The sequence below is a fragment of the Parasteatoda tepidariorum genome, chromosome 4 (genome assembly GCF_982258835.1).
Source record: "Parasteatoda tepidariorum strain Cologne lab strain chromosome 4, Ptep-v5.0, whole genome shotgun sequence".
NCBI lineage: Eukaryota > Metazoa > Arthropoda > Arachnida > Araneae > Theridiidae > Parasteatoda > Parasteatoda tepidariorum.
The window spans coordinates 38,354,269-38,381,146 of record NC_141758.1 but is presented as its reverse complement, the minus strand read 5'-3'; the positions used below and the strand labels follow the sequence as shown (position 1 = coordinate 38,381,146).

Here is a 26,878-nt window from a genome sequence, read left to right as displayed (position 1 = left end):
AAGGTCATTTTTTTTTCCTAAATGCTGGCTCATATAAAAATTTTAATGTTAACTCTGGCAACACAAGACTTTGTGATAATATTTGACACAGAGGTACCCTCGTCTTATGGATTGGGTTCCTAATTGAAAATGTACTTAGTAGAAACATTAAATGCCCCACATTTAATACAGGGATTGGCTATTCAATGCTTGCAATACATTGAAATAAAATGGCTTTGAACAGAATTGGAAAAAAGCCGCCTTTTACTGAGAAAAAAAAGTTAAGGCAACTGGTTTTTAATTTTTATGAAAAAAGCATGCTTTTTTTATTTTATTATAAATTATGAATCAGATGTCTATTGAAACAGAAAACTAAATTGTCTTAATCAATATGCAAATTCAATATAAGTAAACAACCAAACGTTTCTTTATTTCATATAACAGAACTATAAGTTAAACAATTTCTATGAATTTAGAGTTTCCAATCAATTTAATTTCCAATTAAAATTATTACTTGAAATCATTCTCAAGTTAAAAGTTATAGTTCCAAACGCGAAATGGTACTTACTGCTCCAAACATCTGATTACATCACTGTAACAAATTATTAATATGTAATAACAATTTCACTCAGTTTTAGAAGAAAAAATATTGTTTCAGTAAAAGCCAGCTTTTGTTTCCATACAGGCCGGTTTCTTTTAAACCAAAGAAACTGGACCAGCTACTTTTGGCATAGCTAAAATGGAATGAAAATTTGAATTCCCCGACATGGAATAAAAATTTGAAACGTTGTTACCTAAGCAACACTAATGGCAATAGAATAAATCTTGTAAAAGGGTATAAAAAAAGGCATATGATATAACATAGAATCCATCAAGATTTATATAAAATTTTACTTATTTACACAAACAAAATATATAAAAAACTAAAACTACAAAATAGAAATAAAAAAATTTTTATTAAAATTTTCAGGAATGCTATCAACATACTTGAGATCAATAAAATTTTAAGCACTGAAATCATCTCACACTCTGCAGCTCATAAAAGAATTAAATGCATAATAAATGCTACTTATAAGTCAGGAGCAAAAAAAGGCATTTTAAATCTTTTAGCCATGAAGCAGAAAAGTTAACTATCAACATTAAGAAGTATGCAAAGTCTAATAACTACTGCCTCAATAAGACAAAAAATGCTTAAGATTCAGACATGCTATTTTGAAACAAAAATCTGAAGTTAGTGCAATAACATAATTTGCAGAAACATGTTTGCCAAATTATAAATCCAACTACTATATTAACTACAAAATAAACTATAGTTAAAAATTAAAACTAAAAGGAATCATACTCAGTAATTATACTCTTAATTTAGACTCTTTTGTTAGTTCTTTGTTATTACTTATTGAACTTTCAATTGGAATCATTTCTCACTAATCTGATGAATTATAATTTTATATAAAATTGTAATTTGGTTCCATATTTATTTACTTAAGATTTTAAATTAAAGTGTTTCACTGACGTCAAAAGCAGCTAAACATTAATAACAAAAAATGTGTTAAAAATTCTTTAACTTTTTTTAAAAAATTAATCTCCATTATACAAGATTTAATTTCCGCCTCTAAAAATAATGAAATATGTATACGACTCAATTTTAGTTTATGAAATGTCATCAAAAAAAATTTAATCTAATTTCTTGAATTTATTTGAAATTTTAAAATTTCAAAAACAAATAGTATAGTATAGATAAAATATTTCAATTATTTTCTGTACATTGTTGCTGGTACCCCAGTTCAACATAGATATTTTATTTTCCAGATCAATTTATTTTTAGAGTTGTTAATTTAGTTGTTTCAATTAAAAACAAAAATAAATAAATAAAATTTTAAAAAACGTAACTCTATAGATTTGCAGAAAAGTGGCAAGTTTGCTGAAAGATTATGAAAAATCACAGATTGGCTTGTAGCACTTAAAAATTATTTTTAACAAGAGTAAAGGTACAAAATTTTAGAATTTGTAAATTTTAATTCTGCTTCCTCAATACATAACTTCAGTTAGAATTGGTCTATTGAGGTTTTAAGTCAATCAACAAAATCTGTTTTATTTATAATTTTTTTTATTTTATTTATTTATTTGCATTTTAAGCATTGCAGGCTAATATTCCGAAATTTCAGCAGATTGAGGCAGCAAAATATACTAAAGCAGATAGTAAATACTTCTTAATAGTACTGATTGGCAACTTTTCTGCACTATTTAGAAAAGATTTAAGGTATTTTCGAACCACCCTACTGCTTATAACTATTAATAAAATCTATAAGTACTAATAAACAAAAGCTTAACTATCAAATAAATTACTATCATAGAGCAACTTTGAATAACATAAATATTAATATTCTCAACATTCACCACAACAGTGACTATATATATTTTCATGATGCATAGAAGACCTAATTCTTGTGTTAAACATCACACTTTGAGAACATCAGAGTTGAAGATGGACGCATTCAAACACCAATTATGAATTTTAAAAAACACAACACTCAAGTTCAGTGGATAGTGAGAGATTCAACATAAGCTTTGTAGACAACACTGTACATGCTACGACATTCATTTGCACATCCTGGAAATATTCTCTCAAAATCGAATCTAAAAAATATCAAGAAAAAGTTCATTTATAAAAAAATTCGGAAGAAAAGAAGATTTCAAATAACTTTTAAAAAATATGCAATAAAAAGATAAATGCTTTGGTAGCTGAAGATGCAAAATTTCTAAAAACAGCTACATAAGTTTCAAACAACTAAATATTGCTATTAAAACATTGATAGAAGAAACAGTAAAAACTAAATTATCCGATTTTACACTAGAGCATTATTTTCAGTGCACACTCATCAATAGCACCACAGCCCAAGGTGAGGTCTTGCCATCTATGGAATATTTCTTCATGCAGTTTTCTTTGTCAGAAGATTTTTCCAATTCAACACCTTGATAGTTATAAAATCTGTTTTTGCCAACAAAGTTATAAACGTCCTCTGGCTCTACTACAAATTAGTTTATGGTTCAGTGTACTGCATACCATTTGAAGAGGATGCTATAGTAGCATCCTACACCGTAACATCCTTTTCAAAGCAGAATTCAATACAGTAAAATGTGCATCTCAAAATACACATCAAAAAAAGAAAAAACTTTTTTTTTTTTTTTGATAAATACTATGAGAGACGTCGTTCATTTATATTTCTGAAACGTTTTGTCCATTTTTTTCTGCAATTTTAAAAATAGGAAATCTCATTCAGGGGATTTTACAAGTGCATATCATATACGCCAGTTGCCTATCCCATAGACCAGTTGAATGATGCAGCAAGCACCAAAATGTTTCTTAAAAGATTTCTCGTGCTCCAAAAAAAGCAGGGTAATTTATGATCTGTATGAAACCATTTTTTTAAGAATAAACTCTACAAGCAGGGTAATTTATGATCTGTATGAAACCTTTTTTTTTTTAAGAATAAACACTACAAGCAGGGTAATTTATGATCCGTATGAAACTATTTTTTTTAAGAATAAACACTACTAGAAATTCAATAAGCTTCATGCAATTCTTCAATAAGATTCTTTTCCGAATCTCTTTTTAATAACATTATGCACATTTCAGTTAATTCAAGTTCTATTAATTTAATTCTTTTTTCAAAATATTAGCATAATTTTCTTTTAAGATTCATTTGAATACTGTTTCATTTTTTAATTTTATAAGACTAAATGATTTCCCAAAAAATTTTCTGCCTCAAATCAGGACTTTTTTCCTATTTCACATAGTTTGAGCTTTCAAACAGTCTTCACAAACTTATTTCATAGGTGAGTCATGAGAAAAAATTTCCAGTTGTTTTTCATAAGAGATATGTAACATTCTGGTGGCCAGTGTTTAAAACAGGTGTGTTACTGACCAAAATATTCATGAGTTTAAAGGCTCTAATTGAGTTTTTTTCACTTTTTTAAAAACTTTCCTAGAAGTGAATTAAATTTATATGCAACATTGCATGAGTTTTGGAGGATCTTCGCATTCTTCTAAAATATCATAAACTCTTGCACTATTAGATTTGCAATCTCACTGATAAATTGCTTCTGTTAATTTCCAAAATAAAACAAGCAACACTTATCTTATCACTTGCAATTTTTCCAGCTATTCGAAGAACAAAAATCAACACATCTCAAACTCCGGCCTGATAAGTTGTTTTATTTTCCTAAGCATCAAACGGAAAATTTTACAATTATTTAGGCTAGCAAAAGGGAAACTTAGAGGCGTCATAACTTTCATTTTGTTAAAATTTCATACCAATAAATAGAAAGGTGCCACTGAAAAACCTAAATGCCTAAAAACTAACTTTGTCTCTTAAAATCAAGATATATTTATCGTCTAAAATATTTATAAGGGGTGGTTTTTAAATATATGGAATAAAACTAGAGGGTCAGCATTTAAATTTTTAAAACTTGAAAAATAAAGAAATTTCTTACACATATATATATATGAAATATGTGACTATTTATCCTATTTTTAATAGCATATGAAGTTGATAGTGGTAAGTTGTTTAAGTTGTTATAAGTCTCAAAGACTAACGAAACACTTAAAAATTGAAGGGCTAGAAAAAATGTATTTAAAAAGCTTCTAAGCTGTATTTTCTGTTGAGCAATTTTTGAATTTTTTATGTCCTTATTGATGTTTTATTATTTTTTAACATACTTTACTAATGCTGATTTAATAATATTCATCATTCAAGTATTATTCATGTAACAGTAAACATAATATACTGATAAAAAGTTTCACATTCGTTTTCTTCACTCACTCAGAGAGAAGCAACCAGCAGTACTCAAAGCATAACTACTTTCACATTGAGAAACTCGCTTCTGCTATTGTTTTAAAAAGAATCGCAGATATTATTCAACCATGACAAGTTGAAAGGTAATCTAGGTTCACTTGTTTAGGAAAAGTTAAAGCATGAGAAATATGAACGTATTTCCTTCAGTGAGTGACTCAGTGAAACCAATATGTAAAAGCAGTTGCAATATAGAAAATAACCATTTGGGTAAAAACTTAAATTGGAAAGCGAAGAGATAGAGATACAGCACCAAATAAGGTGTCTATATTCTAATTTTATGCTTCATTGAACAGCCGACCCAATTTTGGGTTTACGACTACTAATGTTCAACTACGTAGCCTTGTAATTTTGAACCAATCCAAAAGATAAGGAAACTCCTGGATTAGTACCCCCAGAGGTATTGATTTGTTACGGGAACATGGAGGTCTTTGCGACACGACAGATCTAGCGTGCAACAGCCACTATTTACTACATGGGGAGTCTTCAGCCGGAGGGGATCGAATCCACGAACTCTTTGACATGGGCCCAGTGCCCTACCAAGCAGGCTATTCCGGCCCGAAGGTGTCTATATTAACTATTACCCACGATTCTCCCTTTCTCCTTAGGGTTGACTTTCTTTGCCATCTCCTGCTGAATACCTAAAATGCTACCTGTACACTTAGCTAACACTAGTGATGTACATGACAACTTGTGATGCTAGGACCTATATTCTTTGTTTTATACAACATATTTTCACAACACTTTATTTTCACAACCCTTAATTCTCACTCCACTATCAATGTAATTAACCTTTAGATTCTATAAGACTAAAAAAATTTTCATCAATAAATACTGTTTTGAAATATTTAAAATACTAATTAGAAAATCAAACAATTATAAAATCTGTTTAGACACACAAAACACTAAGCAATAAATATATTTTTAAGAAGCAGCTCAAGTAGTTTTGTTAAATAAATTTAGCAACAATCATTTAGGAATTAACCTTAAAAGAAATAGAATCATAATAAAAATGAAAGCAATGATTAATACACAGAAAAAGTTAGTAAAATATACCACACACAAATTTAACAAAACAGATTCCACACGAGCTAAAGACATGCAACACACAAAAGCAGCAAAATACACTTCACATGAGCCTAACTCTATGCAACAACATGCATGTAGTAAGAAAACATGCAAAAACATACCAGTGTTGGCGAAAGCTCTCAACGGGATATAAATCATGGTCAAATCTGATTAGAATATAAGTATGTTAGTATTTTTATACACACACAAAAAAAAATTGCAAACAAAAATAACAAAAGCTAAACTGAGTATGCTGTATTTTAAGATTTGTACCCCTATTATTGTAATAAGCCGCAAAAAGATAGTGACATGTTACAACTATTAAAAAACAAAATAAGAAAAAAAAATTCCCTGTATTTTCCAGTTTGTAAAGAAAAACTCAAAATTCCCTGCATTTTCCCAATTTTTAGGTGATTTTTAAATAACGTGTATTTTCCAAGTTTTTCTGTTTTCCTTGCAGAGTGGCAACTCCGTGATATACATTTTAACAGATGTTTCATGCCTAATATATGTTTTATACCTCCATATCTAGTTTCCAGCTTTGTGAATAGTATTCAACCAAAAACTATATGAAACTAATGTTAAAAAATTATTTTAAATGAATCATTTGTTACCTTATCTTTGTGAGGCAATTCTTTTAAAGCTATTTTATCAAGGAAAATAAAGACAACATGAATTTGCTACTTGTATGGCATTGCCTAAATTTGTTTTCTTATTACATTTTTTTTGCCTTCATTAAATGTTTCCATATTCGACAAACTTATAATGATGTGTACAAAGATGTGACAAAATTTTCATTAACAAGGTATTTTGTCTAATTGTGTCTCAAAACTTTTTAATTCTTTTTTTGTAATAAAACTGCATGGGCTTACTTCAAAGAAAGCTAAGAACAGTTTTTATTCACGAAAAAAAAATTGAAACTGCCTTTTTAGAAAATGAACCAATCATACTATTGTGAATTACGTTTAAATTCTAATTATTTTTCCTAAAACGGAATCAAAATAGTAACAAAGGTTCAGAAATTTTCCCCCCTATTATTCCAGGTTGATTTTACCCAATTTCCTTGATTTTTGTAACCGGTAACAAATTTAATTATTAATTTTACAGTTATGCTTTATCCTGATGCTTAAAATATAATACAAAATACTTATACTTGCTGTTAAACTTAAAAATAAACAAATATTTTGTTTTTCTTCTTTTAAATAATTTTTTAATCCACTTTTTTTTTACAAATAATTATTAAAACTTTAAGTACCTCAAACCTAAATTGCTTTTCCCTGGCTTTTTGGGAAATTAAATTAAAATCCCCGATTTTTCCAAATTAATAAAATTCAATGATGATCACCCTGAGAATGCCAAAAAACTTGAATATTTTTTACATTCTCAGCTTTTACAGTGCCTGATAATGCTTGGGCTCACAAGACCTATGAATGAATCCTCTGCAATCACACCAGACAATGCAATCTAGATCAAGTGACAAACATGTTTTTAGAAACATACAGTTCAATTTGGTGACACAAAATTTACTTATTTTGCCTTTCAAGTCATTTCTAAATTTCAAAATTCAATTATAACAGGAATGCCTTAAAATTAATTCCTGAATCCACCCACAGATGATCACCGGACAATTAATGCTTGATAAAGATTTATTTCTATCATTAGTTAAAAAGTTACTCTATAATTTTAAAAAAATAAAAATTCCTCATTTTATTTACTTATAATTAAGAATAACACTACATGCATTCATAAATACAGTAGGGAACCGATTATCCGGAACGATCGGGACAATCGCTATTCCGGATAACTGATTTTTCCGGTTTTCTGAATCGCTACAAAAAACCATTTGTTTATTGTTAAACCCAACAAAAAAAAAATTTTTTTTTTGGAAATAATCTTAAAAAGAAAAAACGATGAAAGAATACACTAATGATTATTTCCAAAATGATGGTAAGGTAAACATCTTTCAAAAAAGAAAAAAAAAATCCTAAAATCTTATGAGGGAAAAAAAAATTTTTTAAAAAATGGCGCGAAAATTTATCGAATTTCGTTCCGGTTTTCCGATTTCCGGATAACGGGTTCTGTACTTATATAAATGAAAAAGGATAACTTACATTTTGACTTTATCCGGTATACTGGCATGTTGAAGTGTCACATATGTTGATAATTCTTTTAAACTGTACACAAACTTCAATTTTCGGCTGAATTTGGCACTAAAATAAAATATATACATACATGTATGAACATCAATTAATATACAATATTACTCTAGAATTTTATGACAATTCATTTATAATTCACATATAGAATACATATTTAGTACTGTCACTTAAAAATGTCCAATGTTTATTGTCTCATGAAATTAGAAAGCATTTATAACATTCATCGTTTAATTTCTTCAGGAGATCAAGCTGGATTTAATGTTTTTATCTAGCCTCTCCACAGATTTGCCAAGCTTTGATAAAATGTATCTTCCTTGCCTGCTTAAATATTGATTCACAAAAATCAAATATACATAATACAGTCAATTCGCTATAACTCGAAGTACGATAACTCGAATATTACTATAACTCGATTTTTTTATGAGGTCCCGACCCTTTTATCTTCAATTTCATGTTAATTATTCTCGATTACTCGAATTTTACTCCCTTTAACTCGATTTTTTTTGGATCTTTTGAAGCAAGAAAAAAACCTAGGAGCTGATATCTTGTCCCTTCCTTTGCAACACACACACAATGTCTTTCGCACTCTTCATGGAGAAGCTAAAGCTGTCCCTCTTGAAGTATGTGAACAGTGGTTAAATGAAATGTTACCAAATTTACTTCAAGGATACAGTTAAAATGATGCTTTCAATATTGATGAAATGGGTTTATTTTTTAAATGTCTTCCAAATAAGACTATGATGTTTAAGGTTGAAAACTGCTCAGGAGGTAAAATGAGCAAGGAACGTTTGACTGTCCTAGTTGGAGGAAATGCATCTAGGACAGAGAAATTGCCCTTACTTGCTATTGGAAAATACCGAAATCCCCGATGTTTCAAGAATGTAAAAACGTATCCTTTGGATTACAAGTCTAACAAAAAGTTTTGGATGACATCAGTATTATTTGAAGACTATGTAAGAAAATTGGATCGGAAATTCTTCGCTGAGAAAAGAAAACTGATACTCTTTATGGATAAATGCACAGCGCATAGTGATCTAATTTGAAAGCAGTAAACTTGCAGTTTCTCCTCCCGCCAAACACAACAGCAAAGTTGCAGCCGATGGACCGGGGTATCATAAAGTGCTTCAAACAGTCTAATCGTTAATGGCTTGTCAGAAAAATGATCTTAAATATTGTAAGCATTTAGATGATTTGTAATTAATAAGCATTAATTAAATAATCCGACAATATTTTGAAAGTCCAAAACTGAAACTAACGGTAAGTCGAACTTCCGATATGTCGAAGTTTTTCGTCAGTCCTATCAGATTCGAGTTATCGCGAATTCACTGTATATAATAATAATTTCTTACCATACTTTTTATCTCATTTTTTGACAGAGATCCTTAAATTATATTGAGGGATACACATATTACAGAACACTTTTAAATAAAATACATTCATAATCATATTTTAACTTGAGCTCTGCATTAATTATGCTTTATTCCTGTGGGTGATTTATTTACTTTCTTGCAAGATAGAAATTGTTTTTTAGTTTTCTTTCAAAGAAACTTTAAATAAAGAAAAATCAAAATACCATAAAACACAATTTTAATTATTCTCATTAGGATATAGGGTGAAAAAAAATTTTTTAACGTTTATCCCTTTTTTATTGCACTTAGCATTAACATTACCATTCCATTTCTAAACACTAAAACTATTTTCTTTCTTTCATAGTTAATTAGTACTTACTCATAAAAAAAAAACTAGTAAGATGCTGCTGCAGAGCACAACCATAGAAGATTTAATCCGACAATTTTTTTATTTCTTTATTAATATTTAAGACTCAAATGCCAAGTTATAAGGTTACATGTGCAGCTTTTTACTTTTAGGTAAAGTAAGAAGCTTTTAAGTTACATAGTTTATATGGTGAATAAAATATAAATTATGACATACCTTATAAATGGGCGGGTCATAAGGACGAGTGTTTTTAACCAAAATGTTGGATGCACCAAATAGAGTTTCTTCAAGTTTTTTCTCAACCTGTACAGGAAAAAATTATTTAAAAAATTTAGTATTTATAAAATTTTTAATCTGTACTTTTTACATGCATTGTTATTTAAGGAAATAAATATAATTTTTTTGTCACTTTCAAGTATTTGTTAAAAGTAAAATTATCAGCAAACATTAACACTTATCACCCCAGGGTCTGAAATGCCTTAGCAAGTAGACAACCGAAACTGTAAGGACTGCCTAAGAAACGAGTTTGAGCTTCTTCCCAGTTTCCTAAAATTATGTACAATAGAGGCAGACACAATCTCTGAACTTTTTTAAAGGGAAGATAGTAAGAGACTTTTGAACAAAAATTAGTGAGTTTTTTTTTTTCGTTGCTTTTGTAAGAGTTATTTTTATCATATATTTCAGTAAACAAAAATTTCTGTGTTTTAAAAATCAGATCATATTAGTCGATACACTGATTATAATGCAATAAAAAGTAATATAAAGTAATTATTGCAATAAAAATGTAAAACAACATAAATTTAATTTTAAAAAATATATAAATAAAAAATTAAGGTACCCTTTCAAACACAAACAACTCAAAATTACTTGACGTGAATGAGTTAAACTATTTTTTTTTTCAATCCGAACTGAGTAAATTATTCAAGAAAAAGGTACGAGAGAAAAAATTAGAGTTATGGCAACGCCAAAAAGAGGTTTTTTAAACATTTAACCATTAAATTATTGTGTCTTTAATATACCAATGAGTAAGAATAATCCCCTCTGAAATTGGTGACATTGACACAATTTTATTTTATTTTGAAATTAAACATTTTTAAAATGCGATTGACAACTTATACAGATCAGCTTTTTGTACCCGAGAGTTTCGTTCGTTACACAGAATACGAGTGAGACATATTCAAATGATAATATGCCTCACTAGGGCAACATTAATAAAATAAAATTGATTCTATACCATGAATTGTTAAAAAAATTACACAAGTAACCAACAACTGATAATGCACGTAGGTGTATCAACTTTGACATTATTGTGATCATCATGGATAACTATAATTATAAAATAGGATAATATCGTGAATCTTATAAGTTATAGTTATTGAATGAAACAGTGAATGGTGATAGTTTATTTGGGAAACGAAAATAGTAACCAATGTATTAAAAAGTACACATTAGTTAAATTGTCAAAATATTTTTTTTACTATACATAACATTCAAATTGATGTTTATTAATTGTAGGGACAAATACTTATCATGGGGACAACTCAAAAATATGGTTGCCAACTTATGGTCCCTATAACTAATAAGTACCACTGGATCTATTATGCATTGAATTTTCCTGCCTATCAGTTTGTAGTGGACAATTCCAATCACACTGTTGACAGAATCATATTTCTTTTGTTTTTAAGCAGCCTGATGATAATGTAAGTTAACTGTCACCTTTGCTACAAAAGGCAGAAAGCATGAATTGCCCATAAACGAGGTGTTATAACAACCCAAACAAAATATGCAGGTCATCCGAAAAATAAGTTACCCCCGAGGCCATAAAAAGAAATAAATTATAATTAACTAATTTTAAGAACACTCTTATTACAATGGATACAACAATATTTCAGATACTTCAGAACATAAGAATCAACATAATTGTCCAGATATAGCTGAGAGTGGTTTGAGAGGTCCGGAGAGCTCCACCAAAATATTTCAATATCAAAGATCATATACATGTATGTGTGGTCAGAAATTTAAAAAAAAAAAAAACATAATTGGACTCCTCAAATATCGACACCCAAGCTACTTGCCTTAAAATTGCAACACTCGTCCTATCCTGAGATTAGTTTTAATCCTACCACATAATAATGCTAATCTGTCCCAGTTGTCAGTGGGAAAAAAAAGCCTGAACAGGAAATTCTTCAGGGGGAAAAACAGGTATGTCCCTAAAATGCAATGCTCCCCCATATACAGTAAATTCTACAAAAAGCATGCAGTGGAAGTTTTACTTGAGGGCATATATCATTATTCGACCTTCAACAATATACTTCCAACTTTACTCTCAATAACTTCCATCTGTTCTTAAACTGGAAGAAATTCATCTCCCAGCATCACTTTCCATAGACAATGACTTGTAGACACTTGTAACACCACATTTCCCAGCTTAATTCCTAGATGGCAGGCTATTACGATGCTCAATTACAAAAATGTTTCCCAGGGTATGATAAGGTTGTTAATTCAGGTGGAATCTAAAAATTGCAATAAATCTTTTCAGAAGTTCTTTTTTTTTTTTCTTTTAAGGGCCACGGGTAGCTTATTTTCTTGCTGACTCTCCTAAAATCGCTAAGCGTAATTTAGTTTGCAAAACTAAAAATTTAAGGACATTGCTAGGTTTTAATTGTAAACCTCAATACCTCCGATCAATCATTTGATAGCATCTCTTCAGCCAACTAAAACTGGGCATGTTGTTGCTGTCGGTGGCCCCATGAAGATAAATAAGAACATAGTCCTCAGCAATTAACTCATCCAAAGTAACTACCACATATCTAAAAGAAACAAAATACTACATTTAATATTTTTCATCCATAAAAAGTATACCTTAGATATGCACTGCAATATATAAATGCATGTTGCAATGTATACCAAGGTACATATTAGATTAAACACATCCATATCGTGTAAATGCTGATAGCATTTGTTTTCATTGCAAGTAATCAATTAATTTTATACTACTGACTATATGACATATAGTTTTTGTTGATTTTGGAACAAAATATTGAGCATTGTTATAATATTATCCTTAATATTCTGTTACTCAAATCTTTGTAAGCATCTTCAAGTCTTTCAACAGCAAGGAATAAGAAATTTCATTGCTGAGTGCAATAGTTTGTTATTTTTCCAGTTAACGAGCTATTTCTTTCTTTCGTATTCTTACAGCACTTCTTACATATAGGTATTCTTAATAATTTATCATTTAAAAGATAGAAAGATCACCTTTCTCGACAGGATTTGGATAGAAATAGTTATCTTGTTGGTCTATTCACTAAGTAATTTTATTAGTTATATATTATGAACTTTGAAGGATCAAAAAATTGAAAACTGTAAGGTGTTCAGTAAATTAAAAAAAAAAAAAAACTCTTAATTGAAAACATTTTTAATTAAATTGTAGCATACAAAAACAAATCAGGAATAACAAAGAAAATGTTGATAATTCACAAAAACTCTGATGGATATTTCTGTAACAACAAACTTGCACCCCTAATCATATCTTAGGATCAAATCAATGGATTAACACATTTAAAAGATTTGTTCGTTTTTTTGAAAAACAAAGAAAGTAGTAAGTGTTCATTTCCTATGGTTTACTTTGCAAAAACAAGATTTTGGCTTGGATTCATAAATAAAAATAAACTTTTCTACTACTTTTAAACAAACATTTGGTTCAATTATTAAGTATAAAAAATTTAAAATCATAGTGACCAGCTTTTCCATTAAATGCTTTTGTTATTGGGTTGTTTTATTTCTTGTATTTTTTAGGGGGGGGGGGTTGTATGATACTGTCATACGTTTTTTAGCTTAGTATTTTCAGTTTCTTTTTAAAAAATTTTGTTTTAATCATCTTGGAGTTCTTGTCACTACTACACTAAGTATAGGATGTCATTTTTTGACAGATCAACATGATAAAAAACAGTAAAAAAAACTTTTATGTTTGCCACTGTTGACATTTTCTCATCGACACTTCTCTTTCACATTTAATTCTAGATATTCTAGAATTCTAGATGTTTTACTTTCTTCCAAAATAAGTTCAAACTCTTTTCTAATAGAAAGATATATACGCTTGGAACAAACAAATATGCATTATCTACTTTTTTACACTGGCATTTTTCATAGAGACAACTTTCTATGGCTGGTCATTAATGGCTCAAAAGCTGTGAGATAAACTAAAAACTGAAAGTATATTGTACTCACAAAAACAAGTTATCCATCACATAATTATAGTCTTTACGACTTCTTTCTGGAAGATGGCACGCAGAAAAAAGGATAATAGCATTGCATGAAGATTCTTCATAACCTATAATAAAGATAATAAATAAAAAAATATGTAAAATCATAAAAGAAATATTATAATAAATATTAACATACAAAATAATAACTTTGAGCTACTTTATAATTAGTGGCAGAATTTTTTTGGGCTTTCTGCGACAAACTTCACTAGGGCTAATATATTTCTGCAGTATGTAAACTATAACAATTACTATAACATTTTAATTAGAACAATTACTAATTTAAAGTAACAGAAATGTTGTGTTTACAGAAGAAAGTATAGAATAAAAATTTGTAAAAAAATTTAATCATAAATGTTATTGTAATTTATATTGTTTTGCAATTGTATGTAATTGCAAATATAATTTTAAATGTAATATTTTTTTAATTCTAATATTATGTGATATTCTCGCATTTTATGGGTGGAAATACCATAAAGTCTAAAAATATTAAAAAAGTATCTGATTAACAAAGGCATGAATAAAATAAACAAAACATATAAAGAGATAAATAAAAAATAAAAGCAAAAGCAGTAACTCCGAAAATAAATATCGAAGATGAAATTACACGAATAGGACTCTTTAAAATACAAAAAGATACTCAAATAAATGCTTTAAAATTCGGTTGTTATAATAAATAATATTGTATTAAAAATATCGGATTTTAAAAACTATGTGGAAATTAATAACAATTACTGGTAAAAAATCAATAGGAAAAATCAAGTGACTCATTACGTCAAAAAGTAAATACTCAACTGCGCAATTCGAATTCCGTTTATTGTCTAAAATATACCGAAATATTTAAAAACCGTGATAAAATAAATACAAATAATTGCTGAAAATACAATTGAAACACCACGTGGATTTATGATGCTATTGGCATAAATTCAGAGCGGCAAAAAGTGATTATTTAAATGCTGAATTCAAATTTTATTTGTCAAAATTATATCAACTGAGGAATAACAGAATTTTAAGAACCAAGTAAAAAATCAGAAACACTAGCAGAAACTGTTGGAAGAACGATAAAATCTTCATATTAAAAAAATAATCAAACGGGAAATTTAAATTACCTGTGTAATAAAATTGTATCATAAAAATTAGTTTTTTTTTTAAAAAAATGGAAAATATTTAGCTAAACAAACGTTTAAAATACCGCATGGATTAACAATGATATCAGCACAAAACGAGAGTAACAAAGAGGGATTTCTTGCATGCACAATTTAAATTTTACGTGTTGTAATAATATCAATATTTTATTTTAAAAATAAATCACGAAAATATCAATAATAATAACTGAGCAATGAAAGACATTGGAATTTTTAAAAAATCATTGAAAATTCATAGCAGTGATTGCCAAAAAAACTGATCAAAATATTACATATATTTGCGATGAAATCAGTGCGAGTTGAGAGCGCTAAAGACCCAAATGTGCAATTTAAATTTGTCATGTGCATGATATTATATTAAAAGTATTGAATCGATTTCCTTTCAATTAAATTTAAAAGGAAAGTAAAAAATGTACCACAGTGATTGGTTATTCATTTGCTACAAATCTGAATTTGTAACAAATAACCACTCAATCATATTTTATTAAAATGCAAAACATGGTGTTTGTTACAGAAAAGAAAAAATTAAAGCAAGAACTCTTTGAAAGCTTTTTTATTATATATTATTAATTAAAAATTTTAGCTGAAGACAGTGATTAAAAAAAAAAAAAATTTATTAAATTATTTTAAATGAGAATAGAAAAATCATGTTTATTTCTCTCTTCTCTGATGCGCAAGAAAGAAATCTTTGAAAACAAAAAGCATTTAGGAAAAATTATGCAGCAAGGAAAAATAAAAAATTTCTCTTCCCAAATGAAAAGTCTGACTGCAAAAATTCAAACGTTCTGCGACAATGTCGTCGCAATTCTGCCATGGGGATCAGGATTTCTTTACCCCCAAAAAAAACCTAAAATAATTTGCTTAAATTTCCATATTTTTTATTGCTAAGAACACCAACACAAGGTTTGTAACTGATCGTGCTCCAATATTAAACCTTTTTTATTTAATTGCTTAGCTGATGAAAAATTTATATTAAAACTTAAGTCATTGTTTATACTCAAATAAAAGTTCTGTGTTAATTTAATAATACAAATTTTTCATAGTTTTGATTAAACAAAAATTAGTGGAACATTTCAATGACTATATTACTTCAAATTAAACGTTTATAACATTGACAATAGGCTGCTTAGGTATCTTAGGATATATGATACTAAGAATATCTGATAATAAATTATAAACAACACTAATAGTATAACATAATTATAGTTATAAATATAACTTTAGTGTAAGAAATAATTAATAATGAGTAAAAATAAAAGCTTTTACCTCCATGAGATAAAACTTTCCGATATGGCTCTATGACTTTCATGTCTATCTTCCTATCCTCCCCATTCACTACACATGATTTCCAGCTACGTTCTTCCTCAAGTTCTTCAGCAGCTGACATCTCTGGTATCCTATCACTACCAAACGAAGAATCTGAAACTTTTAAGAACAAACATTTTCACAGATCTAACAAAAATATTTATGGGAAAAAAAGGATGCCTAAAAAAGCACAGCAACAACAAATGCAACTTATTATAAATCTATATGGAAATATCCATATGAGATAGATAAAGCGTTAAAAAGGGTAAAATATTTACAAAAAATTTACTTTAGGAAAAAAATGCTATCAAATGGCCAATGTCTAACATATAGTGAAAGGGGAAAACTTCCTGCCTAGCATATGAAAAATTAACAAACTAATTTCACCATACTTTGGAATAATGTGAGAAATATAAAATAAAATTCAAAAATACTAATTCAAAGTCATAATTTTTTTTTTAACTTTATTTTTTTAAAAATTTATTTAACCAAAACATGAACAAAGGCAGTTCAAGCGTTTATTAAAAAATTACAGATGAATACAATATATAAACTATAAAAATAATATATATTTTTCATAGATATGAAGTTTTTTAAATTTTTGAGATAAACTTGCATAAAAAATAGTATTAAAATATCATTGCTGATTGGTTGTATTGTCCAAGCCAGGCAGCAAGCGAACAAGGGTTTGAATATAAAAAATCCAGCCCATTTAAACTTTTACCCAAAACTCTCTTCTTTTATTGATATTATAGCATCTTCATGGCCAGTAGAGAAAATTATATAAAGAGGGACGAAAGTTAACCTAACAATCATGTTTGACTGTAACCAACACACGAGACATTGACACACGATTGACTGTAACCAACACACGAGATTGTAAGTTAACCTAACAATCATGTTTGACTGCAACCAACACACGAGATATAAAAATAACATAGTATTCACTAAACAGCAATGTTTCATAGAAAAACAGAGCTCTCAAATAACAGCCTTAATAATAAAAATTCATATGATAAAAAGCAATTTTTTCAATATCTACAGAATGATGAATTACATGTCAAGTTTTATAGCATAAAATCTAAAACTAAATCTCAACTAATAAAACTAAATAAAATGTCTTTAAAGAAATTTACATCCATCAATTTCATCAAGAGTTTCCCTCTCATCTTCATCGAGAATGACATCATCAGAAGGAGAGTAAAAGTCGTTATTACTTCGACTGCTAAGTGACGATAGGCTACGCTGATCATCTTCCAAGATAGCGGGGCTAATGGCTATCTTTTTACGACTTCCATCCATTGACATGGAGTCTAAAAATAAAGTAGAATTCCATACTTGCAATTACAAATTTATACAAGTATGTATTACATACGTGTACGTACGTGTATTACAAGTACGGTAGAAGCTCAATGTAATGAATACAGCATATTAAAAGAAATATTTCATATCGCTGCTAAAACTCTAATTTTAAAAATACAAAAATCATACATTTATAACTACTTAAAATTACAAATTTTCTGCTATTAGAATAAATTCATTTGGAGGGAAAATATTTTTCTGCATTTAACTGAGCAATTTTATAGAGACAAAATAGGATAATTTTCATTTATTTCTATTAATAATTCAAAAGAGAGAAAATAAACATTATGTCACTTTATTTCCTTCGTACCTTTAATGTCACCTTTGTTATTCGCATAGCAAGCAAGCCTGTGAGTGGCGACCAACCAACATCCTTACACAAAAAACAATTTTCTGTTATTTTTTAAGAGACCTGCTTACCACTTCAAAAATAGGCTCTTTTAAATGATCACATATATTATAACCTTTTTGACAGCTCACAATTAAAATTAACATTCAATTCTATCAATGACCTTAAAAACTGCTACTGCACTTCATTTTACTTTTTTAATGCTATTTTATGTGTGGTCTTCCTTATGAAAACAAGCTCAACGTAACAGTGATTCCATCTGTTATTGTGAATTATCCTTAAAATGGATTCAAATTGTATTAATTTATTGTTTACAAATTGGCTTTATCTTTGGCCTCAATTTACCTGTAATTCTAAACATTTGAAAAAATGGCCAGCTCATAACCAAAGATACCTAGTTACTTATTAAACTACTTAGTTTATTATTTTGGTCTGATTTAATATTGTTCCATTAAATAACAATGCTGTATATAATGAGAAACTTGGAAAACTGAAAAATGTCAAATCTAGTTGCATACTAAATCCAAATTAAAATTTCATTAAAACAAAATTAAACTGCAAAAAACAATTGTTTCATTTTATATATTTCAATTACAAAGTGCAACACTTCTGTTTTTGTTCTTTAAGAGTCTTTTGACTTAGACTTTTTTTAACAGATAAAACTTTTATTTTGAACACTTTAAACAGTTGAATAAAAAGCACACTTTTTAAAAAAAAATAGATACCTAGATATGCAACCTGGAAATTAATACTTCATCAAACTAGGAAATCATTATTCCCAGAAATTACTTATCAACTAAGGTAGGAAACTATTCATTCTGGGACAGTTTTTCCAGAAGGAAATAAAAAATTTCAAGGAAAAAAAGTACAAATTGCATACTTATACCAATATCGATATCTTGCTCATCAATTTCATCACACATCTTATCTCCGTCACTTAAAATAGGTTTCTCAGGAAGGGGCGACTGGGTGACATTTATTTTTCTTCGCCCTAATGAATTAAACGACTCTTGACCAACTTCTTCATACTGTTCATTATTAACCTGAAAATCATGACACTTCGTAAATAAAACATAATTCATTATAAATTCTACATGATTCATAACAATAATATTTATAATATGGGCAATTCCACCAAAAGAAAACCAAACAGTCGCCATTTCGAACTCCACCAATATTGATACAAAAAAATATTTCACAAATTAACATCAAGAGGTAAAAAATTTAAAAAAGACCACCTTGAATAGCTTTTGATTTAATGATTGGATCTTCACCTTCCATGACTCATTCTTGATGGTTCAAGGGGGTGACCTCAAATACGCTAATTAATTAGTGCAGACAATATTTTAAGTTAGGAAATCAGTCACAAAAACTTACTTTCACTGAATAAACATGTCTTTCTTTTGATGGTTTCTGATTTCTGACCCCCAATATATGAGGTAGCAGCAATCTGGGGAATATAGTCCCAAATATTTTGTCAAGAGAGCGCTCCAAAATAACTTCAATTTCTGCATATTTCAACATATCTTGAAAACTTTTCTTCAAGTGAATTGAAAAAATTGTATACACATAATTATAAAATTTGTTTATCCAAAGATAATTTTATGCACACAAAAAACATTTAGAAAATATTTATTATTTTATTTAAGAATTGTCGAAAAAGTTTTGAATTGTAAGGTATACAATTTTTTGCATCATTTTAAATAATGTAATTTTATATGGCAAAGTACAAAATTTGAGCAAAATCTGTCGAATAGTTCCAGAGAAACCGAACTTCAAATATCTGACATTTTTAAAATTCAATTTCTCAAGATCTATTCAATAGATTTCGCTCATATTTTGTATTTTGCTACATAAAATTACTTTCTTTAAAATTATGTTAAATGGTATACTTACAATTCAAAATTTTTTTGACTATTTCTTTACAAAATAATGAAAAGATATTTACTAAGATTTAATTTCTGCATGGAATATTCTTTGGATAAACGAATTTTAGAACTGTGTCCAAAAATTTTCCAATTTGCTTTAAAATTTCTCGAAATATGACGAAAAATAAAAATAATAAAATTAACATTAAGGTGTCCAAACTTTGGATCACTCTTCTGACCTAAGATTTCCCTAGATGGCAGCTACCCCTAAAATATTGTGTACACAAATTAATTAAGATATTTAAAGTCACCCCATCAATTCATTAAGAATGAAAACTAGAACGTGAAGTTCAGAGTCAGGGAGGAGGGGGTAATGCACTGTACTTATTTCTAAAATAATTATACCAGCTTACTTAACTTTTAGGAAATTCCCTAACTTTTGAAAGTTAGAAAATTTTATACGGCTGAATAATAGATACATAATATGAAATTCCAGTAAAAACAATCTTAGAGATCAAAATGACCAATATAATATGTACTATTTTATTTACGTCACATTAGAGCTGCATGACAGACTATTGGTTAAGGTCAGCAAAACATCTCTGAAGTTGACCGCCAGTCACGCTTCACTTCAGTGATTTATTAGAAGAGTCTTATGGTCAGTCTTATGGTCATTAGAGTCTTATGGTCACTGTGGGAAATCACCAATATAGAGAGTTACTTTTAAATATTTTTTTTTCTTAATTGCTTCCTTTTTTTTTTAATGACACATCCGCATGAACAGAAGATCAACTTCAAGGTTCACTAGATTAACTCCAGGTTGGTATACTATTCAGCAGGGTGTAAATGATTTTAATCAAATGATTAAAATCATTGATTAAAATCATGATTTAAATCAAATGATTTTTTTTTAAAAAATCACTGATTTTAATCATGGAGATGATTTTAATCATGGAGTATGGAGAAACCCCCTTATTAAGTATTTTGCTAAAATTCATTGTACGCTCTCCTCCGTTTAATGGAACTTTGTTTGATAAAGAATCTCTAGAATCTTTAAACATCTTGGAATGGTGGAAATCAATTGCGCTTCTAAAGAACTGTGTAGGTCAAAAAGAGTTTGATGCAATACAGTTGTTATGTACTGCAAAAGGAACAACTGCAGGGATAGAGAGGATGTTTTCCACTTTTGGACTTGTACATACTAAACTACGGAATCAATTGGGTGTAGAAAAGGCAGCTAAATTAGTCCTTATGTTTAAATCTTTAAATAAAACTAATTAAATGATTGTTTAAATAATTTGATATTGTAGATGTAGAATTAATAATTATCACATATTGTTTGATAAACAATTTCTTTCTTGATTTGTAGTTTGAAATCACTTTGTTATTGTTTATTTCTTATTTCACCTTTTGCTTTTAAATTATTAAGAAATATTTTGTTGATAATGGTGTTTATTTCCAATGTATACCATAAGTAACAATAGTAATACAATACAACTTTAAATCTATGGTACACAAAATTGATTATATTCCATAGAATTGAAATTATAAAAAAATCATGATTAAAATCAAAAAAATCCGATTTTTTTGATTTTTTAAAAAAATCATGATTTTTATACACCCTGCTATTCAGTTATAATAGCCACAAACACTCAGAAAAAAATATTTCAACTTTTTAGTATTGATTACATCGAATTTCCTAATTTCTTTAACTGATGGCATGAATTTTAGAAAAAAATTTCGTTATGTCCAATTAAAGTTCATAAAATAAATAATTTAACCCTTTTAATTGCTATTAAAGTTGGAAATCAAGCATTATTAAAAGAATAAGCTATTCAAACACTTTACATGAAAAGATTCTGGTAACTAACAGAAAAGATATATAATAAGGATCATACACACATTTATTTTATGCTGCTGCTAATATAAATATCGAATCAAAGGTAACAGTAAGAATACTTTTTAGATATTATTAATAACATTTGTTATCAGTTAGCATGAACTGATCATGATAGCATGAACTGATCATGATCATGATCAATATTTTCTAATAATGTTGAATCCAATTTTTGCTAAAATGATTTTCAAAATTGATAAAATTTTACATAGTACATAGTTCTTTTTACATACATACATAGTTTAAGATACTAAATCAGAGGTAAATTTAAGCAAAATCAGAATTTAAAAATATCTAGATTTATTTTCTGAACTCAAATTTAGTCTTTTCTCGAAATTTTTGGACATAATTAAATTCTATTATAATTCCCAGACAAATAGGATTCCAGTGTTCTCCTGTTTTGTAGCCACCTTAAAGTCACTGAAGATGACTAATCAAATAAGTTTTCAAGGATGGGAAAAAATTGTAAGGCTGCATTTCAATTTGAAACATTTCATTATAAGATTTATAACCGAAGTCTAAGAAGGTCAGAAAGGAATGTCAAAGAGGCTTTTCGGATCGCGAAGCTGCTGCCACAAATATGGCCTTTCTATTAACGAAGATAAGATTAAACTCATGGAATTTTCGACCTTGACTGTAAATTACAGCGCCCCTTTATGTATTAATGGTTATACTTTTGTAAGGGTTAACGAATTCAAATAACTTGGCACTGTTGTTAACGATCAAAACATACTTAGAGCAGAAATCAGCAATAGAGTCAAAATGGATAGTGTTTCTTTGGATTGAGGAGACAACTAAGATTGAATCTTCTCAGACGAAAAACAAAGTTAAAACTCTATAAGACACTCGTACTTCCTGGGCTGCTTTATGGAAGCGAAAATTGGAACCTAAATTCAGATATACAGTGGTTACTGGACACCTTCAAAGAAAGATCCTCAGAGCAATCGTTGGAGCAATTCAAAGAAAAGGCTGCTGGCTAACCAGATATAACTTCAAGCTCTACCAACTCTATAAGCAGCCCCAAATTACACAAATAATTCGTAGTAAAAGACCGAAATGGCTGGACCATCTATGGAGAAGCCCTGAAAATAGTGAGAATAGCCACCTTTTTGAACCCCGGGGGTTCATGTCCCAGAGGCAGACCCCCTGCTAAATGGCTCAACGACTTTGAAAATGACCTGAAAACCCTAAAGAATAGAAATTGGAAGGGAGTTGCCAAGGATAATAGGCGCTGGCACTTCTCAGTAGCCCAAGGCCTGCAAGGGGCTGTTACGCTGACAAAGAAAAAGAACAGACGCCTAATAAAATTACGAAAAATTTTTAGTACCAAAATTTAAAATATCTAGCAGATCTGACAAAAAATAAACATATTTTTGCATGTCTGACAAATTGTAAATAACAAATATTTTTTGCATTTTTAGCAGTTGAACAGAAACCTACATAAATAATGTACTGTAGCAAGATAACACAGGCTATAATTTATAACCACTTCTTGCTCCAAAAATCACACCCCAATTTTTTTTTTTTTTTCATTCTCTTTCTTTTTTTTTCTGTGAAAAATTTTATCTTTTTGCATTTCAAGAGAAAAAGTAAAACAGGTAGCACTACATAATTATGACTAATAATAACCTGTTACTGCCACACATTCATTTGTGATAGTAGTAATTTAAACCTGGTACAAGTGATAATTTCCAATCAAACTTTTATCGATCCTTACCTCCAGCTCTTTGATTTCTAACAAGGAATGATGATTAGGACTGTCTGGAAAATCTACAGTTTCAAGGTGATAGTCAATAATTTCATTACTGTTATTTTCATCTGGCACTGATAGAGGTTTGTTCAAGTTATTCTTATTAGGCCTACAAAGAATGAATTAAAACAGAAGATTATTTCAAAACATTTATAAAATAGAACAAAAATAAGTTGATTTTTTTTCAAAATGAACTATAACTTTGCCATTGAGCCGAGGTAACTCAAGCAGAGTATAAAGCTAGAGCACAATATCCTCAGTGGCAGAATGTTCATGAATTTGATTCCTTTTCCAATGGAGGTTTTTCTTACCAAGTAACACAAATGTTGGTCAGTTCCAGCAAAAAGTACACCACAAAGGCTACTTTGTTTTAATTTTTGAACTAAGAATACCCTAGTCATCTGGCCTGAACTCAAAATTCTAAGGCAGCATAGTAGTTATAAAGTCAAAATTAGGTCAGCTGTTAAATCTCAGTTATGAAATAAAATAAATTGGTTTTTATTTTATTATCTAAATACTTTGGGTAGTAACACACTTTTGGTTTTGAAACTTTTTCCTTTTGTACAATTACAGGTATAAGTTGGCCACTAGTTTTTGGAGCTATGGCCAAAACAAACATCAATATTATCCTTTTGCTTTAAATATGGAAAATAAAGTATATTAACAATTGAATATTAAATTATAAAACTTCATTTTCATAACAAAACTTAAACTATTTCTACTTTCATTTTTTCTTTTTTTATAAAAAAAGGTAAAAGGGCAAACTGTTTTTATTAAAACATTTTAAAAAAAGATAATTACAAAAGAATTTTAATGTAATTTTTATAAGGCATTAATACTTATGGCAAATCAATTACAAAGGTTTAGCTACAATTGGGCAGTGACTAAGGAGGAACTTTAAAAAACTTAAAGGGACTCATCCTAGGGCAAGCCATTGCATATTTTTTTAAAAATTTTGAAAATACAAGAACTTTTGGTGTCTTAATGAATGTAGTTTATGCAAACAGTTAGGATATAAAAATATCCATGTGGAAGTTGTAATAAGATAACTTAATTTTGAATCCCAAAAAACTACATTTTTGCCATGGTACCTGTTCATGCTAACAGAAATCGCCAAGGTAACAAGATAGTCTGACAAGTTATGCTTTGAATAAATTTTAAAAAAAGTATGAACCTTTTATGCTTACTAGGTCCTACTAATACCTACTATTATGTTTGTACCTTTTGTCTTTACTAGCTTTACCTTCATTTTTTACTTTTACTGCTTACGTTTTAGATTCTATTATTTCAGTTCCCCTGCCCAGTTTTATTAAGAAATGAGCCATTATTTTAGCATAAATACATAAACAGAAATCTATTCACCACAAATATGAGCTAATTTCAGTTGACTTATTTACATTTAATATCCTTACAATTTTAGTTCAATGATAATGTTAAACAAGATTCAACAAATTTAAATTAATTCACTAGATGACCAAAACTTACTATATTTATTTAAAAAGTTAAGACCTAATCAATAATGTTTCAGTTGGACAGCTTTAAAAAATATAAGAGCTGCACACGACAATTCAATGCTAAACACAAAAGAATAAAACTTAAAATGAATGCCAAGCAACATTCACAGTCATTAAATGTTGGATGACAAACGAATAAATAAAATAAAAAGTGAAGACATGGCTATTTTGTTTCTAGATTTTTGAACCAGCACGGAAGAAAATTTTCTTAAAAGCAACTCTAATTTTAATAATTGTAAAAACCAGACACATTTATATTTAATTTATTATAAATCTGTCTGAATACTTTAGACAAAAATTTAGATTTGAATAAGCCAATAACCAAAATTAATACAATTATATACATCTTCATAAAAAAACTACTTTCTCTAGAATTTTATCGGATATTTTTCTTAAAATATAGGTACATTTTCATTTTGATGGCACAAGGAAGTATTTTTTATAAAAAAGTAAAGAACCAAAAAAGTTTAGGAATTATTGTTAATTACTGCTTTTTCCAGTTCGATTTATAAGCTCATAAGCCTATAAAAGTTTTATTTCAAAGTTTAACAAGCAGGTCAATGCAAATTATAAAAAACACAAACTTTTAAAATTATTATAAGACAAACATTAAAAGCTTGCATCATAGGTCAAATTCTAAAGTAATGGAAATAAAGGCTAGACAGTAGAATAAGGTACCCCTTGAAATGTCTACAGTGACCTGGAGCTCTAATTGTAAATAAATTCTCGAATTTCTTATTAATTTGACCTCGAGTTTGTATTTTCCGTCTGGAAGTTGTCATGGCTCGGCGATTATTCTGTAGCAGATCAAGATAGAGTAATCGTCCCTATTCTTAGAAAATCCCACCGTTATTTTCTCTGAAAGAACACAAAAAAATCGCGAAAATGGAATGGATACCAGATTGCTAACTTTTACCGAAATATACGCTAACATCAATTCAAAAAATATTGCAGTCAAGGCTAAACATTTCATTAATGAGAAAGAGTTTCACTAAGTAATGTTTACTCATGTAAATTGTAACTTGTATTAAAGGATAAACAAAACTCAAAAGAGACTGCGCGATGAAAAAATAAATAAAAATAGTCATATATTCTCCTAACTTCAAAATGGAAAAAAATTTTAAAAAACGTAAGAAAAAGTTAACATCTATTGTTCACACATGAATTTCGAGATACATTCTAAAAATAAAGCTTATTAATTTTTTAGGTGCAAGTTAAAAAAAAAATTATAAGAATTGACTTACAGCATATCGACGAAGATTTTAGCTTTTCTCACAATAAAAAGTAAATAAGCTTCATATTCTTTTAAATTCTAACACGGTAGCTAAAATGAATTTGATAACACCCACATCACATCTGAGAAGGCGGATATTGAGGAAGCGTGGCAAGTAGAATGTTATGTTGACAAACTCAACTCTGATTTTCAATTTTTCCAGGAACCTGTCAAAATTTATAGAATTAAGGGTACAGTTAATCTGAAACTAGGATAAGCGTCTTAAATGAAACTAAAGCTTTATTTTCACTGTTTTCTAAAAATAAAGCTACAAGCAAGTGCTTATTGCCAAAGTATAGTTTAAAAATTGATTTGCCTCACCCTCATTTTTTGTTGATCCGTCGGCAAAATATCCACAAAAAATATTTAACTTTT

At 28.6% G+C, this 26,878-nt stretch overlaps 1 protein-coding gene across 4 annotated transcripts; it reads right to left on the bottom strand.

Moving 5' to 3' along the window:
- Positions 1-916: 916 nt before the first annotated feature.
- LOC107442980 (protein prune homolog 2) lies at positions 917-26,715 on the bottom strand. Of its 4 annotated transcripts, none has more exons than XM_016056700.3 (11): positions 26,475-26,690; positions 23,684-23,825; positions 19,082-19,244; positions 17,627-17,803; positions 16,452-16,610; positions 14,006-14,108; positions 12,454-12,585; positions 9,992-10,078; positions 8,012-8,110; positions 6,023-6,067; positions 917-2,616 (listed from the first exon to the last, which is right to left on the bottom strand). In XM_016056700.3, coding segments are annotated over exons 1-11 (1,113 nt in total). In that variant the 5' UTR covers positions 26,480-26,690; the 3' UTR covers positions 917-2,615. The 4 variants fall into 4 exon arrangements, with proteins under 4 accessions (XP_015912186.1, XP_071038290.1, XP_015912184.1 ...); XM_071182189.1 differs by having other exon boundaries at positions 19,088-19,244; positions 26,475-26,687; XM_016056698.3 differs by lacking the exon at positions 6,023-6,067 and having other exon boundaries at positions 26,475-26,715.
- Positions 26,716-26,878: the final 163 nt, after the last annotated feature.

Coding starts and splice junctions, on each gene's coding strand:
- LOC107442980 (XM_016056698.3), bottom strand. Junction 16,611..17,626: donor TCTTGATGAAATTGATGGAT/GTAAATTTCTTT, acceptor TGTTCTTAAAAG/TTTCAGATTCTTCGTTTGGT. Junction 14,109..16,451: donor GAAAGTTTTATCTCATGGAG/GTAAAAGCTTTT, acceptor TCTTTATTATAG/GTTATGAAGAATCTTCATGC.